This window comes from Brassica napus, chromosome C9, assembly GCF_020379485.1.
Source record: "Brassica napus cultivar Da-Ae chromosome C9, Da-Ae, whole genome shotgun sequence".
Lineage (NCBI taxonomy): Eukaryota > Viridiplantae > Streptophyta > Magnoliopsida > Brassicales > Brassicaceae > Brassica > Brassica napus.
In genome coordinates, this window is record NC_063452.1 from 60,704,989 (window position 1) to 60,722,864 (window position 17,876).

Consider the following 17,876-nt stretch of genomic DNA (forward strand, 5'->3'; position numbering starts at 1 on the left):
CTTCAAGATAAATTTCTCAACTAAAACACAAAAATTTACAGTATTATTGTATTTTATTTCCTAAATATTTTAGCCATTGAAATATATAATTATGTTTTAGCTTCATTTAACTACTCTGGGAAATGGTCTATCCGTAAACCATACCTCTTTTTAGAGATTAATCTAGAACTTTCTATAAGTATGGGATATCCTCAGATCGATCAAAAACAATAAAACACGTTTGATTTTCTTTAATCAACAGAAAAGTAAACAAAAATTAGAAGGAGTAGATATAAGAAAATAGGAAAGAAAGAAAAGATACGGTCAAATAAAATGCGTCATTTTATTTATTTTAATAAAATACCTATTACTATGATATTGTGTATAAACTTAAAGTATTAATTTTAAAAGAAATAAATAAAATTAATTTTACTTAATTTTAGTTTAAGTATTTAAATAATGATATGAAAATATATCATAATAATTTCAAATATTCAGATCTAAAAATGTATTAAATTTACATATATACAAAAGTGTAGTTTTTTTAAAGTTCAAATAAAGATGCAGCTTTCAATAAAATCTCATATAATTTTTAAACTTTTTTATAATCTAAAATACATAAAATACATAGTCTTCCTCTAGAATCACATATTTTCAGTGAATATTATAAAATATTAAATAAGAGACATATAAAAACATACACATGATATAAATAACACATATAACGAAAAAAATATGTCATGTTGAGATTAATAATATATTTTATAATAAACTAAATATGTAAAAATATTTTTGAGAATAACTTAGGTTTAAAAAATTCTTTATTAATTTCACATTGTTCAATATCCCATACATATTTTAGATAGTAGAAGACAACAAATTGTAAGTTTTACTCATTTTAATTCAATTTATTATTTATATTTTATAACATAGATGTAATATATTGTAATATACATATAAAATATATGTTATTTGTATATAGTCCCGGGCGTAGCCCGGGCAAAATGTCTAGTATATCTAAAAGAATTAATGGCACTCACAACAAAATTGAAAAAAATTTAATCTAATCACTTTCTGTTTGGAATTGTAAAAGATAAAAATGTCTAATATAGTTCAGGAATTCAAGTGATAATCAACCTAACTTTTGTATTTAGCTTCATAACGCCCATACAAAGGCCCTACATACTGCACGCGCCTAACTTTACGAAAGTTTATGAACAAAAACGAAATCGTATACTGGAGACTAAAACAACGTGCGGGTGGAAAATATTATTTTTTCTCTTTATTCTTCTTCTCCCTTTCTTTTTCCATTTTCTTAAAAAAAAAAAAATCCAAAAAAAATAAATAAAATAAAAAAAAATCTCACATTCTCTCTCCAATGGCGGCGACACTAGGCAGAGACCAGTACGTGTACATGGCGAAGCTCGCCGAGCAGGCGGAGCGTTACGAGGAGATGGTCTAGTTCATGGAGCAGCTCGTCACATCCGCCGCTCCATCTGTTAACTATAGAACAAAAGGTCTTGGAACCAAAGCGTACTCTGATCTTATTCATAAGGCACTTAAATAGCCATTACAAGAAGCAACTGAAACACTACTCCACCTCCTACATTCTCGGAGGATTTTCTACTAACTTGAAACAGATTAGAACGATTCAACAACTACTACTCCTATAAACTAGGAGCCTTATTCAAACAATGAAATGCTTAATCAAATAAACTAACAAATTCCTTCCCTAAACTATTTGCTATAAGCAAGAACAGTTTACTTAGGTGTCTCACTTCGGTGTCTCAACGAGACCAAGCATCCTCTTCAGTTTCTCAAATGTCTCCAACTTCAACGGTTTGGTCATGATGTCTGCGACCTGATCTTGAGTTCCACAATGAATAAGCTTCACTTTTCCTTCTCCTGTTAGCTCCCTTAAGTAATGAAACCGAACCTCAATGTGTTTGCTCCGTCCATGATGAATTGGATTCTTTGACAGCTGAATGGTTGAACTGTTATCACATTTTATAGTGATACAATCTTCAAGACTCTGACCTATCTTTCCAAGCACTCTTGCCATCCAAACTCCTTGTGTAGCACACGACACAGCTGCTATGTATTCAGCCTCCGTAGTGGATAGAGCTACAATCGATTGCTTCTTTGAGCTCCATGATACTGCTCCTCCAGCTAGTAAGAACACATAACCAGAGGTACTTTTCCGATCATCCAAATCTCCGGCATAGTCACTGTCCGTAAAAGCCTGGAACCCTTTTCCTCCTCCTCGCTTGTACATAATACCAAGATCTGTAGTGTTCTTTACATACCTTAGAACTCGTTTGATGACCTGAAAATGAGCCTCCGTGGGATTCTCCATATATCGACTCGCAAGATCCACCACAAACGTCAAGTCTGGTCTAGTGACAGTGAGGTACATCAAGCTTCCGATCATTTCCTTGTAGAGAGTCGTATCAAGCGTTGCTCCTCCTCCTTTCTTTGAAAGCTTGACTCCTGGAACAATGGGGTTGTTTACTCCATTGCACAAGCTCATCTCAAACCTTTCTAACACTTCCTTAGCAAACTTTCTTTGGCAAATGTAGATACCTTCGTCTCTCTGCAGTATTTCAACACCCAAGAAGTATCTCATCTTGCCTAGATCCGTCATGTCAAAGTTCCTCTTCATCGACTCCTTGAACCCATTAATCAGCTTCACACAGTTTCCTGTAAAGATCAAGTCGTCAACATATAAGCTAACGATGAGGATCTGACCTTCCTTCTCTGTTTTGACAAATAGCGTGTGCTCTGAGTCATTTTTCTTAAATCCTTCCCTGATGATGTAACTCTCTATCTTGCTAAACCAGGCCCGTGGAGCTTGCTTTAATCCATAGAGGGTCTTTTTCAACCTGTAGACCTTCTCTTCACTTCCTCTCTTCTCAAACCCTTGTGGCTGATCAACGTATACATTCTCCTGCAACTCCCCATGCAGGAATGCACTTTTCACATCTAGCTGATAGATGTTCCAGTTCTGATACGCTGCAATTGCTATGATGATTCGAATGGTATCCCATCTCGCCACTGGTGCATAAACTTCATTGTAGTCAACACCAAACCTCTGAGCATACCCCTTGGCAACCAACCTCGCTTTGTGTTTGTCAAGCTCACCATGCTCATTATACTTTGTCTTGAAAACCCATTTGACCCCAATGATGTTTGTTCCTTCAGGTTGATCTACTAGCTCCCAAGTTTGGTTCCTCTCAATCGATTCCATTTCAGCATTCATGGCTTCTCTCCAAGCACTGTATGCTACTGCTTCTTCAAAGTTTAAAGGATCTCCAACTGCAGTTATCACCTGAAGTGCCATGATGTCAACGTAGTGAGCTATGGCTCCTCCACACTCATAATCTTCTAAGTACGCAGGCCGTCTGCTGTCACGTTTTGGCCTGGCTGGTTCTGTGATCTCTTCTTCATTTTCAGCGGTTGGTGTCACTACCTCTGCCTCATCTCCTGAGTCTCCATTCTCGTTTGTGTCTTCTCCATTTAAGACATCTTCTTCTCCAAGTGTATCATCGCCATCATTTTCCCAAGTAAGTACTGTAGGAGCAGAATCCTCAGTCTCCACACCATTCTTTCCCCAATCCCAGTTCCTTGTTTCTTCGAAAACAACATCTCTGCTCACCATTATTTTCTTTGAAGTGGGATTGTACATGCGATATGCCTTTGATTCTTCACTCACACCAAGAAAGATGCACTTACAGCTTTTGTCATCAAGTTTGGTTCTCTTTGCTTCTGGTATGTGGACGTGTCCAACGCATCCAAACACTTTGAAGTGTTTCACATCTGGTTTGATTCCACTCCAAACTTCTTCTGGCGTCTGATCTTTCAAAGCTGTGGTGGGACTTCGGTTTAAGACATATGTGATCCATCTAACTCCTTCAGCCTAGAACTCCTTTGGCATTTTCTTCTCTGTAAGTGCGCTTCTAACAAGGTTCATGATAGTCTGATTTCTTCTCTCTGCTATGACATTTTGTTGTGGAGTGTAAGCTGCAGTCAATTGGCGTTTGATCCCATGAGTCTTGCAGTAGTCATCGAACTCTTTGGAGCAGAACTCACCACCTCGATCAGTCCTTAACCCGCAAAGCAACAAACCAGATTCCTTTTTTACACTAGCTTTGAAGTTCTTGAATGATTCAAAAGCCTCTGACTTCTTTGCAATGATGTAGCTCCACATCTTCCTACTGTGATCATCAATGAACGTGAGAACATACCTTTTGTGGCCAAGTGATTCAGGTGTTATTGGCCCACAAATGTCGGCATGAATCAGCTGCAAGTTCCTTGTTGCTCTCCATGAACTTTTCTTAGGGAATGACCCTCTCTTCTGCTTCCCCACAAGACAGTTTTCGCATACTCTCTTGGTTGTCTCGGTGAATGGAAGTCCTCTGACCATCTTCTTATGACTCAAGGTGTGTAAGCTGCTGTAGCTTAGATGCGCAAATCTGCAGTGCCATAGGTGCGCATCCCCAACATCTTCTATCTGGAAACAAGGCTCAGCTTCTACTCCTTCCGCAAGAATTATGAACATACGATTTGTGCTTGAGGTTTCAATGATGAGTCCCTTGCTTGAGTGATAGATCTTGCAGATGTTATCTCGAATGAGAATTGCGAGACTTCTCTCCTGCAACTGTCCTATGCTCAAAAGGTTGTTACTGAGCTCTGGAACATAGTAGACGTCTTGTATGACTTGAATCATACCCTTCACCTTGATCTTTATGACGCCTTTTCCTTGTACTACCATTCGAGCTCCATTCCCAAGTTTTACTGAGTGACGAAAGGCTTCATCTATCTCACAGAACCATCTCTTATTACCAGTCATGTGATTGCTGCATCCGCTGCCTAGGAACCACACATCTTCTCTCTTCGATCCTTGTCTCTCCACATAGGCCATAAGTAGGAGTTCTTCTTCCTGTTCATCAAACTCTGCATAGTTCGCATGCTTCTCTGCTTCAGGACATTCAAACTGATAATGACCCAGCTTGTGACACTTGAAGCACTCTATCAGGTCCTTGTTGTAGCTTTGTCTCCCGCGACCTCTACCTCTACCTCGGAACGTTCCTCCTCTTCCTCTTCTTCCACGAACTCCACTCCAATCATTGAGTTCTGAGGTTACTTTCAAGACGTTATCATTGCTGTTGGCTCCCTTTGAGTGCTTCACTGTGTTTTGCTCGTGACACAACAGTGAACTCTGCAACGCATCCACCGTAAGACTCTCAATGTCTTTAGACTCCTCAATTGAGCAAACAATGTAGGTGAACTTCTCGGATAGTGTTCGCAGGATCTTCTCCACGATCTTGTTATCTGGCATGTCCTCTCCAGTGTTCCTGATGTCCGTTGCTACCAGCAAAACCCTTCCAAAGTACTCTGTGATGGTTTCAGCTTCCTTCATCTCCAGAACCTCAAACTCTCTCCTTAAGCGTTGAAGTTGAGCTCTCTTCACACCTCATTTCCCTGATATTTCGTTTTCAGGGAATCCCACATTTGCTTGGCAGTATCTTTCTGAATTATCGTCTTGAGGATGGACTTATCAATCGCTTGAAACGGATAATTCTCCACCTTCAAGTCTTTGAGTTTCTTCTCGGCTAACTCTTGCCTTTGTGCTCCATTAAGAACCACTCCTCTGGCTGGCTCAACATAGTCTTCCTCTATCAGATCCCACCACTCCTTGGATCGTATGAGATTCTCCATCAACATACTCCAATGTTCGAAATTTCCATCAAACTTTGGGATCGTCGTCACCACTTTCATGTCTCCATCGCTTGCCATGTTTACTTACTCTCTGATCTGTAAACAAGTAAACTCACAACTCTCAGAATAGGAATTTTGCTATGATACCAGATGTTAACTATAGAACAAAAGGTCTTGGAACCAAAGCGTACTCTGATCTTATTCATAAGGCACTTAAATAGCCATCACAAGAAGCAACTGAAACACTAATCCACCTCCTACATTCTCGGAGGATTTTCTACTAACTTGAAACAGATTAGAACAATTCAACAACTACTACTCCTATAAACTAGAGCCTTATTCAAACAATGAAATGCTTAATCAAATAAACTAACACCATCGTCGTCGGAGCTCATCGTGGAGGAGCGCAACCTCCTCTCGGTCGCGTACAAGAACGTGATCGGATCTTTGCGCGCCGCGTTGAGGATCGTGTCGTCGATTGAGCAGAAGGAAGAGAGCAGGAAGAACGAGGAGCACGCGGCGCTCGTGAAGGACTACAGATCCAAGGTGGAGGCGGAACTCTCCTCGGTCTGCTCGGGGATCCTCAAGCTCCTCGATGAGCACCTGATCCCGGCAGCGGCGGGGAGCGAGTCGAAGGTGTTTTACATGAAGATGAAGGGGGATTACCATAGGTACATGGCGGAGTTTAAGTCTGGTGAGGAGATGAAAGGTGCTGCTGAAGATACTATGGTTGCTTACAAGGCTGCTCAGGTAATAATAAATCTAGTGATTAGTTACTTACAGATTGTTTTCTTTTGGGACCAAAACTGAACTGATTGTGTCTAAGTGTTTTGTTTTGAAGGATATTGCAGCGGCGGATATGGCGCCTACTCATCCGATAAGGCTTGGGCTTGCTCTCAATTTCTCTGTGTTTTACTATGAGATCCTCAGTTCTTCCGACAAAGCTTGTAACGTGGCCAAACAGGTGTTACTCCTTTTCATTTCTTACAAGTCATTTCCTGAGTTTGACCACTGGTTGACTTTATTCCTTTATTTTTCCTAAGATAGTTGTTGGAAAAAAGGTTTTGGATCCATTGTTATTCAATTTAGATCAATTTGAATACGCTTTTTAAGAATAAAGTACCTTTTTTTTTTTCTTTAAGAATCACAGACGCTGCGATGTCCATATTATGACTAATGTCGCATTCTGCTTAAAAACAGAACTTCTTGTTTAGTATGTTTCAGGGGGGCTTAGTTACAAAACAGGTTTTATCGGGGAAAATTTTAAATTTTGATGTTTGATTGACATGTAGGCATTTGAAGAAGCGATAGCTGAGCTTGACACACTGGGAGAAGAATCCTACAAAGACAGCACTCTCATTATGCAGTTGCTCAGGGACAATCTTACCCTCTGGACCTCCGATATGCAGGTTACCTACTCCCCTTCACCTCTCTTTCTACTCTTACTTTCAAAAGTCATTTTAAAGCTGTTTTTTTTTTCAATCATAAAATTGAACCGTGCTTGCTTGATATATCCGTGATCAGATGCATCACAATAGATACATCAAATTACGTAGAGAAACTGTGTGCTGAATCATTAATATTATTTTGTTCAGGAGCAGATGGACGAGGCCTGAGGATCTTTGATGGAAAAAGGGAGAGAGAGTTATGCTGCCATGTTTCCGCTACCAGATTCCGATCTAAAAATCCTCGTAACATTGATGGCTTGAAAAATATTATTTTTAATTGTTTATGATGAGTTATGTGCACAGCTTGATGATTTGTCTACTCTTATCATAAAAGTCTAAAACTATGTTCTCTAAAGTTGGAAACCAACTGGTGCTCTTTCACAAGTGTTTTACAAAGTTCAGTCAAATGGAATTGAAACTCTGTCCCTCAAGGTTTTGGTCTCTGAGTATCAGATAGAATTAAACTTCAACTTAACGACTACAATTCCAAGGAGAAGTGTGGGTTTCACATTGGAGCTTCTTCAATATTGAGATTCTATAGCAGTGTTATTATTTGTTATTGCGATTTGTTGCAGCTATAAACCTGTAAATGTCTCTCATAAGATCATTTTCAGCTTAATTTAAAATATACTCCATTTCAGCTTAATTTAAAATATGCTCCATTTGTTTGCAGCTTTGCTTTCTATTAGAGGCTGGAAGAGTCCTGAGTACAATTAGTTTATAATCTATAAAGATATTAAATTTTTGTTTCTTGATTTTGTTACTCACACAAATGACATGTTTACAACGTTATGTCTTTCGGAAATCAAACCAAAAAAAAACTAATACAAATCACAGGGAAAAAACGTAAAATAGAAGAAATAGAAACGTTTTTTTTTTTATTATGGTTCAACTAAAATAAAATATCATAGAATCTACTGAGACTAGACTACCTTAGCTAGAAACTCGAAATTGTAAACGTAGACAATGTATTGGAAGAAACCAATAGTATAAACGCCAGCGCCTGGGTGGAAGCTTTGACCAGCAAAGTCGATGGCTAAAAGACCATTAGTAAAACAAAGAAAGAGAATGAGGAGACCATGTCCAATGTCAATCGTGCTAGTGAGGTGATAGATGGAGACTCCTCCGGCGAGAAACGAAAAGATTGAAACGAAGACATCCACGGTAGGGTAATTGAAAGGAACATAAAACATGATAGGTAACACAATCAAAGATGTTACAAATCTGAGGTTTTTTAGTACCGGAGTTGTGGTTGGATCTGGATAGCCATCGTCGAAAAATAAACACTTGAGTAGCATGACTGCAAAGAAAATTGTGACAGGAGAGAACAAAACCACTCTTCCTCCTGATAAGAAGAGCAAGCCAAGGATTGAGAAAATTGTTAAAGCATACCAAATCCCACGAGTGAATACACGATAACCCATTAATCTCTCTTTCTCCAATTTTTCCCAAGCCTCTGTCATCACACAAGGGTATTTAATGGTTTCCATATCTGTCTTCTCTTTTTTCTCAGGTTTTTTTCTCGAGTGATGAGATTTCTTGGGGTGTTTACTTTTGTTTCTCATATCTTTTTTTTTTTTTTTTCTGATTTGACTGATGAGACTTAGGGCTTCTTGTAATATATATAGGGGATCGAGTCCAAACCTAGTATGACCAATGATGAGGTTAGTTTGTTAAAAATATCTGACTGATAACATATCAAATCTTTTGATAAGTTCAAAATATTTTTTTTTGGATTTGGACTCGATCAAAGTTTGTTAGTTCAAAGAAAAAGTTTTTGATAACTACGTCTTTTTTTTATTTGGGAAAATTCCATATTAATACACAATTTTAAGGTAACATGACTATTCAGAAAACTCATTTTAAAATATGAAAATATCTACCAAACTATAAACGGTTAAAATTTTAATAAATGATATGAGATTTTAGGGGAAAATTTATATATGATATGCTTACTTTATTATAAAGGAAAGAGGAAGTTAGAATGTACACATATATGTCGTATAACTTCTATTGCTTTAAATCATATATTATATGATAAAAATGATAATATAAAACATTAGTTTCAATGTTTTTAGATTAAAAATCAAAATAGTAAATATAGTAATAGTAATGATTAGGATTTAGGGGTGAGATTTGAATAAATAAAAGAATTGAATAAATTATTGTTAGAGAAATATATGGTAACATATTGTTAGTCTAAATTTAAAGTAAGACAAAAAAATAATGAGTTAAATAAAAGGGTCCAAACAATTTTCATAGGTAGATATTTTAAGACTCCTTCCCTTTTAATAGTATTGATTAATTTATAGAGATATTAATTTACAAAAGTTTTTTTTTAGATTATTTTCTATTTTTAAATATTTTTATTTATAAAATAAGAAAATATTTGATTTTACTGTGTATAAATTATTTAAATTTTAGAAATTTGACTTTTATAGTGTTTTATTATCTTATTTGGTCTATATTTTTATGTTTCATAAAATTGTTATTTGGTTTTCAATATAATTTCACTAAATATTATCAAAATATATTGAAATATTAAGAAAAATCAAGGTATTTTCATTGTCAATATAAAAAAACAATATAATGTTTAATTTGTATTTTTATAAAAACAATATATAGATAGATTATTAATTTATGATTTTAATGGAACTATATATTTACACGAAAGTTTTAAAAATATTATTATTTTATTATCTATCCAAAACCTTGCTGTTGCTCCATTACAGATTCGCAACTTGATCCATTCATGCATTTTATCTCTCATCTTAACAAGTTTGAAAAAACTCATGAGTGCCGGCTTGATAGTCCAGAAGTTGTTGAGGCAGCCATCTAATAGACCACTAAAGATGAATCATCCCTTTTATAGAGTAAACCCTTAGTGGTCTTTGTTTAACTTTGTGCGCATTTAGGCTTCTTTTTTTGTCAACAATCCCTTATCTTCTTATCTATCCTGGTCAAGTGCAATCAAATATTAATACGCCTTCTTATCTTTCGAAAATGGATCAAATTTGTTGTTTCTATGTTTGTATTTCTCGGTTTAGATGATTAGAATTTAGTGGAAATTATTGAGATGTTTTTATTAAAAATGATCTTTGGAAATTTACATCTTTGATATCCGTTACTCTCACCCGAGTTGACATGCTAGTAACAATGATCTTTGGAAATCGTTGATGCATGTTTTATGGAGCTAGAATGAAATTCGTGGATTGATGTTTCGATTCAGCATCTTCTCTACTATTTTTGTTCGCAACTCTGTTTCCGAGTTTGGGAATATCTTCTGAATCTAGTAAAGTCTTTCCTGATCTAGAAATTGCCTTGACTGGAATGGAGCTGCTACTGTGCTGATAATTTTGTTTGCTTTTCGTGTTAAAAGAGTTACATTTGCTTTCTCCAGATTGTTCATTTCATTTATTTGGGACCAAACCGAACTGATGTGTCTCTCTTTCGGTGTAAATGTTTTGTTTTGTGAAGGATATCGCCGCTGCTGATAACGCGCCTACTCATCCAATTGTCTTGCCCTCAACTTCTCAGTGTTCTACCATGAGTTCCTCAATTCTTCAGACAAAGCTTGTAACATGGCCAAGATCTATGTTGTTGTTTATATTAGGACTAATGTCTCATTCTGCTTATACCACAACTCCTACCTCAGTATGTATAAGGGATAAGATTTTATCATTGCTTGGGACTTGATACTTGATTAACATGTAGGCATTTGAAGAAGCGATAGCTGAGCTTGACACACTGGGAGAAGAATCCTACAAAGACAGCGCTCTCATTATGCAGTTGCTCAGGGACAATCTTACCCTCCGGACCTCCGATATGCAGGTTACTTACTCCCCTTCTACATTTCTTACTTTCAAAGTCATCTTAAAGCTGTTCTTTCAATCATAAATCGAACCGTGCTTGCTTGATATATCCGTGATCAGATGCATCACAATAGATACATAGAAAAACTCTGTGTACTGAATCATTAATATTCTGTGTTCAGGAGCAGATGGACGAGGCCTGAGGATCTTTGATGGAAAAAGGGAGAGACTTATGCTGCCATTTTTCCGATCTCAAAATCCTCATAACATTGGCTTGAAAAATATATTATTTTCAATTGTTTATGATGAGTTATGTGCACAGCTTTTGATGATTTGTCTACTATTATCATAAAAGTCTAAAACTGTGTTCTCTAAAAAATTGTAATCTCTTAAGACTTTGATGAAGCCTTGAAAAACTCTTTTATCCTTATACTCGAATTTTGATTCTTCTACCTCTGGTTCAAGATGGAAACAAACATTCTATTGATTCCTATGATTCAAGTTGGATACCAAAACTCATGGTTTCATTGTTTTTGGTACCTAGTTTTTGGGGTGAGTATACAATAGCATCAATGAGCCTCTCAGGATTACTTTTCTTTATGGGTTATAGAAGAAAAACGTAGTAGAAGTTTTGGGGCTGTTAAAAGCTGGTGCTCGTTCACACGTTTTTAAAAAAGTTCAGGCAAATGGGATTCACATTGGAGCTTCTTCAATATTGAGATTCTATAGCAGTGTTCATTATTATTTGTTATTGCGATATGTTGCAGCTATAAACCTGTGAATGTCTCTCATAAGACCATTTTCAGCTTAATTTAAAATATACTCCATTTTAGAGGCTGGAAGAGTCCTTAGTACAATTAGTTACAATCTATAAAGATATTAAATTTTTGTTTCTTGATTTTGTTACTCACACAAATGACATGTTTACAGCGTTATGTCTTTCGGAAATTAAACAAAAAAAACTAATACAAATCACAGGGAAAAAACGTAAAATAGAAGAAATCAAAAACAGTTTTTTTTTTTAATTATGATTCAACTAAAATAAAAAATCATAGAATCTAATGAGGAGACATATGAATATAGCATTCTTTACAACTTGTATATCTTTTTTTTTTTATCAACTTACAACTTGTCTTTTATCAAAAAAAAAAAAAAAACTTACAACTTGTATATCTATGAAATTGTAAAATCTAAGGTCAAATCATGCGGTGATTTCTTGAGGAGGACTTTGAAGCCTGGGGTTGATTAACTCTCCTGCGGTGGTTTACCTGTTGGTTTAGTGCCTGGTTTAGCTGGTGGTTAACCTGGATTAGCTGTTGGTTTAGCGCCTGGTTTAATTGATGCAAGACATGCGGCTCTTCGACGGGAATTGCAAATTGTAGATTTCTCAATCCTAGTAGTATTATCACCGGAATGATAGTAAGAAACCGAATCCAGAACGAGCTTGTGCTATTGAAGATCAACCCATAGGAAGCCGCGATGCATCCGTCGGTTATGCCGTAAGCCATGTTCGTTTGGTTGCCGCAGGTTTCAGCGTCAGCGTCAGCGGCAGCGTCAGAGGCGGCAGCAGCGTTAATGAAGACAGTTGTTGTTCGTTTCGCAGACGCTGACGCTGCCGCAGCCGCATATTATATCACGACCGCAGGTTTTATCGGCGTTAGCCGCAGGACGCGGCGTCAGACGCAGCTTCCTCCGTCAACGAAACGAACAAGAGTTGACGCAAAATATTGACGCTGCCGCTGCCGGCGGCGGCAACCAAACGAACAGCCCTGTAGTCATCTCGTCGCCGTAGTGCGGCTAAGATGACAAGAATGTGGAGATAGCAACATAAACAGATACCTGGGACACTAAGTGTCTCGATCGACTTAAGCGGATCGTCGATGCATATAAAGAATGCTAACGCCAGAGAGGGATATACACCTTTACAGAATATCTTGAGGTTAGGAAACTCGGGCGGTGGTGGCGGTGACTGATGTGGCTGTGGCGGCGGCGGCGGACTTGGGTGACTCTGGCGATGCATTATTATGAATACAGAAACAGCGACTGTATAGAATGCTCCAAGAAGTGCGATGAAGTTGAAATTGGTGGTTACGAAGTCAGTTCCCAGGTTTAAGAGCAGAGTTACTCCCATGGTCGCGGTGATGATAGCGCCTGCGACAAGATAACGAACGCGAAGGGTAGCCACTGCCGTTTGATATTTCCCTAGCTGCCTATTCATCCATGCGAACGCCATTGACGAACGAGAAAGAAGAGGTCAAGACTCAAGAAGATGATCGAGAGAGAGAGAGATCGAAGAGAATAAGGGATGTTTCAATGATTAGTAATACTTAAGTTATAAATACTCAATAGCTTGAGGTATCCACGTGGCATAAAAAATTAACTAATCAGATGCCATGTCAGCAATCATAAAAAATTAGCCTCTTTACTGTCTCTTGTGTTCCTAAACTTTATTCTAATTTGCCTTTTTATTTTATTTTTAAATTACAAAAATGTAGCTAAATACTGTAATATCCTTAATGAAGTATCTAAATTACAATCCAACCTAAGCTAAACCCTCTAACCTATTCCAAAGGTTTTATTTCCCCCCTTACAGTCTCTCTCTATCTCTCTCTCTATCTCTATCTCTATCTGTTCTAAAACACGGTGAGGAGGTCCGACTTTCCGGCGGTTCAGCTCTTGTCCATGGCAATTTCTTATCCATCGGATAACTAGGTGGAGTAGCACAAAAATTGTTTGCTTTTCACGATTTTGAACTGATAAATCTATAATTTTGATGTAAAACAACAATTAAAACCCATAAAAACTCAAGATTCTTTGAAGAAAATCCATGGCGGCCGCAGAAGAAAATTGCAGAATCGGCAAAACCCTAATAGGAAAATGAAGAGATAATTACGAGACTGCCACTCGTTAAAAACATAAAGCAAAACAAAACGGTAGTCGAACCCGGAGCTGCAATGTTAAGAAACAAGGAATATACCACCAGACCACACGTAACTTTTGTGTATAGTTACATACACTAGATTTTGTAAACATTTTTATTTTAAAATATAATACGCAAAATAAACAAGCAAGTATCAGAACATTGGGCTCTCCTCATATCAAACATGGAATATACTACCAGACCACGTGCTATACATGTCTATTTTTATATATAAAGAACGGGTTTTTTTCTCTCCCAGGAGATCCACGTCGCCATCCACGTCATCAAGGACGTTGTCGAGCCGACACCTGTCCCATGAGGTCGAAACTCAGCGTATAATTTATCAAGTGTCTGGATATTTTATGGGCTTCATCTTCATTTGGGCTTTGTTATTGAAATTTAACGTTGGCCCGGTTACGTTCTTAGGTTCTTATCGTTCTTAGGTTCTTATCGTTCTTCGATCTCTGCCATTCGGAAAGACATCTGCTTCTGTGGCGTCACGGATTCCATTCCTTGGTGTTTCGATCACGTCCTTTAGCCTTCTTTCGATCATTCGAAATGAAACTACTTCCAGACCCATCCCATTAAACATGTTTTTAATTCCTTTGGCCACGATTTACACTTTAATGTGTGTTAATCTTCTTTGTTTCTACTGGTATAAAAAGATATGTTTTTTTCCTCTCAAAACCATCCTCTCTACGAATGGTTCTCTCTCTTTCTCATCTCTCTTTGCGATTTCTATGAGATTCTAAGTTCCCGTTGTTATTGTTCAGAATTGCTACCGTTTATGTATCTGACCGAAGCTAGATACGGCGGTGTTGGGCCATTCCAGGAAGCAACAGGCCTTGAATCGCTTCATCTCAACGGCTGCAGTTTCGGAAACCGTAAAAACAACAAAGCAAGCTTATTTCCTTCAAATGGCTAGCTCCTCTGATCTAAAATAGATTCCTGTTCTTCCACCGTTGAGGTTAAGTTGCTGCGTTTAGCTCTAACCAGTAAAGTCTTTTGTCCTTTTGGTAGTAATTGTTGTCTTATTGTGAAGGATTTGGATTGAAGATGCGTTTTTTCAAAATGATTGGCAGCTTGATGTGATTGGTATTGACGAAACAGAGAACTGGAGATCTTTATGAGTTTTGTTGCAAAGACGCTGATGATGATGGCAACACTGTTATTGTTGCAGTCGTTGATGGTGATTATTTAAGGTGTTACTTGACATTTTTACTTCAATTCTTTAACATCTTCTGTTGAGCTTTAACTTTACTGATCCTTTCTTGGTAAAATTTAGGAAGAGTTGGTGATGTTCTTGATATTGTACCAATAGATGATTCTGTCACAAAGCTAACTGCAAGGTGTGAGGTTTGTGGACACAAAGGTTTCTTCACTGTGAGGAAGACTTGTGACACCCAGGGCCGGCTTATCAGGGGGGACAAGCGGTGCGACCGCCCCGGGCCCAAGCCCGTGTCTCCCCGTATAATACTAATTAAGGGACCCAATTTTTTTTTAAAAATATATTTATATATATAAAAAATTATAAATATAATAAATAAAATTGAAAAGTGCCCAAATTATTTGATATGTATATAGTTTTATTTTCATTACAAAATATTACTGATTAAATTTTAAAAAAATTTAAACATTATCTACGTATAATTTTAGAGAGTAAAAAATATATTTTTCGTCCTAAGGTCTTTAACAGTGTTGAGCCGGCTCTGGTGACACGAGAACCGAGCTGATCGGTGGGGTTGATGTCGATATGCCCGTTTGTCTTAAGCAATATATCAATAATCAACTTGTCATCAAAGCTTCAAAGTAAGTTTTGGATTCTGACAAGGTAAGAGCTGACACCTGTATGGAGACAGTTGCTACTATGATCTAACTATGACTTGTTGTGGAACGAACTAAGCATATATTATAGTGAGATTCTGTTCTTTGAAAGTGCCCTATTGGTTTGTTATTTTTTTGTCTTACAAGTTTTTTTTTGTAAAAGGCTTTCATCTTTTTTGAATAGTATGATTATCTTTAGCAAAAAAAAGAGGGTATGATTATCATACTAATCTTGATTACAAGATTAAAAAAAATAAGAAAATATAAAAAATAAAAGTTTTAACATAAGCTTGATAAAACATCTACATAAGCGCGCTAAGTTTTGAGAGAAAGAGTGAAATGTTACTAAAACATATCTTATTCTTTTTGTTCCGAGGAAAAAAAATCAAAATAGCTATCTGAATAGGAACAAAAAAATTGATAAAGGTGGGTTGGAATGAAGACGTTAAGTAGTGAAATAATAATATTATCAACAATCTATATACTAAAATAATTTATGTTTCAATTAACATAATTATAATAAAATCTATACATCAAGCTCGCTAAGTTTTAATAAAGTATAAGTAAAGTTTTAATAAGAAGTTAAATGTTATTAAGACATACTTGTTTTTGCTTCTCAAGAAAATGTTTTTTTGGAATAGCTATGTGATTGGGAGCAAAAAAAATGACAAAGGTAGATTGGTTGGAAGACTTTACGTGATGAATAATTAAAGAAATAAATAATATAAAACAATAATATTTTTATATATACATTAAAATAATTCCGATTTTCAAGCAACCATTTCATAAAAATGATGTATCAGAAATTAACCATAACATATTTATTATAATTTTAATAAGTTGGCCAAATTATATTATCAAGGACTATGACAATTGTTAAATTAAAAAAAAAACTCAAATAACAATGAAATTATGTCCTATGCCACTAAATATTTTTAAACATGTATAAGAAACTTTAAATATTTTGTATGTTTTTTTCATTTTGATAAAAGTTTTAAAATGTGTGTATACTTAAATAATCAATTTTCGATTGTTATGTTATATAACTAACTTAAGAAATCAAAATTGTAAATTGATTTATTATTCACATTATCTAAGTCAATAGGTTTGAAAATGTATAAAAAGTATCAACACATTCAAAACAAATATATAAGAATGAAAAATAATTCATAATCTTTGTATTGAATTTCAACTGTAGTGAAAAGTATTTTTGTTACTTATTTTTATAACAAAAATATAACAAACACTAAAAATGTATAATAATTACATTAATGAAAAAATAAAGTTTTTTATTAATTTATTAAACCTTTGATTTCAAATAAAAATAACAGAAACAATAGTAAAAATTAAAATTGTTTAAAATTTAGAGTAAACTGTATATTTTTACACGTATATAAAAATACTATATACTTTTTAATTGATTTTCACTTGCTTAACAAAGATTAGTATATCATTTATTTTTCTTATACTATTTGTTTGATATAATATGATTTGTTTTGTAGTGCATGATACATATCTTTTGCAAATGCAAACCTAAAACACAAACTATCAAAACATACAAAAATAATAACTTAAATCACAAGTAAAGTATATTTATATCATTTTAACCGGAAAGAACTAAACTCGTTGGAATAAAAAAAATCAGAAATAGACCGAGAAACTCAATGTTTGTGTTTGCTAGAGCCTGTAGCTGCTCGTAACTATGGAACCTAAAGAGCTCCAGTGGTATTGGAGCCTTGGAGGTGGTCCCACAGTGAGTTCAACAAAGTATTGTTGGTAAATCGAATAGCTACTGGTGAATCTCTAAGCTTAAAGTGGTTGTTGCCCTTTCTGACACTGACATCAAAGCCACTTAGATCTTAAATAAAATCTTCTTTCAGAATGTTTGAACATGTTTAGACAATGTGCAGAGATGGAACCTTGGAGAAGTGCCGACTGTAAATAAGAAGAAACATGAAGAACGTCGTCAAGTAAAGTAGGGTGAGAAGTTAAGAATATGAATAGATATGCGACGGAAATGAGTAGGCGTACCTTTTCACAAGGAGGACAGGAGGAGGCTAGGAGCATGTCAATCCACATGAGCACTCCACCTTTCTTGACGTGCCTCCCAGAAACAGCGAACTCGCGTAACCACCATTTGAGGAGCATGACCAGCCTTCAAATCCGAGAACATGA

General features: G+C 36.0%; 2 protein-coding genes across 4 annotated transcripts; both read left to right on the forward strand.

The window, feature by feature from the left end:
* The first annotated feature begins 6,056 nt into the window (after positions 1-6,056).
* On the forward strand, positions 6,057-8,707 carry LOC106403779 (14-3-3-like protein GF14 lambda). 2 transcript variants are annotated; one of them, XM_048769366.1, is made up of 4 exons: positions 6,057-6,447; positions 6,539-6,661; positions 6,990-7,106; positions 7,293-8,707. In XM_048769366.1, exons 1-4 carry the CDS (start codon positions 6,343-6,345, stop codon positions 7,311-7,313), a joined length of 366 nt encoding a protein of 121 aa, XP_048625323.1. In that variant the 5' UTR covers positions 6,057-6,342; the 3' UTR covers positions 7,314-8,707. The 2 variants fall into 2 exon arrangements, with proteins under 2 accessions (XP_048625323.1, XP_048625322.1); XM_048769365.1 differs by having other exon boundaries at positions 6,061-6,447; positions 6,524-6,661.
* Positions 8,708-9,830: 1,123 nt separating this feature from the next.
* LOC125593164 (14-3-3-like protein GF14 lambda) lies at positions 9,831-11,387 on the forward strand. Of its 2 annotated transcripts, none has more exons than XM_048769363.1 (4): positions 9,831-10,018; positions 10,623-10,799; positions 10,860-10,976; positions 11,140-11,387. In XM_048769363.1, the coding sequence occupies exons 1-4, from the start codon at positions 9,938-9,940 to the stop codon at positions 11,158-11,160; spliced, it is 396 nt and encodes a 131-aa protein (XP_048625320.1). In that variant the 5' UTR covers positions 9,831-9,937; the 3' UTR covers positions 11,161-11,387. The 2 variants fall into 2 exon arrangements, with proteins under 2 accessions (XP_048625320.1, XP_048625321.1); XM_048769364.1 differs by having other exon boundaries at positions 9,856-10,018; positions 10,623-10,721.
* Positions 11,388-17,876: the final 6,489 nt, after the last annotated feature.

Excerpts from the sequence above, each read along its gene's own strand:
- LOC106403779 (XM_048769365.1), top strand. The coding sequence starts at position 6,343 with ATGAAGATGAAGGGGGATTACCATAGGTACATGGCGGAGTTTAAGTCT. Across the intron at positions 6,662-6,989 it reads CTTGTAACGTGGCCAAACAG|GCATTTGAAGAAGCGATAGC; the intron begins GTGTTACTCCTT and ends ATTGACATGTAG. Across the intron at positions 7,107-7,292 it reads TCTGGACCTCCGATATGCAG|GAGCAGATGGACGAGGCCTG; the intron begins GTTACCTACTCC and ends TATTTTGTTCAG.
- LOC125593164 (XM_048769363.1), top strand. The coding sequence starts at position 9,938 with ATGAGTGCCGGCTTGATAGTCCAGAAGTTGTTGAGGCAGCCATCTAAT. Across the intron at positions 10,800-10,859 it reads ATACCACAACTCCTACCTCA|GCATTTGAAGAAGCGATAGC; the intron begins GTATGTATAAGG and ends ATTAACATGTAG. Across the intron at positions 10,977-11,139 it reads TCCGGACCTCCGATATGCAG|GAGCAGATGGACGAGGCCTG; the intron begins GTTACTTACTCC and ends TTCTGTGTTCAG.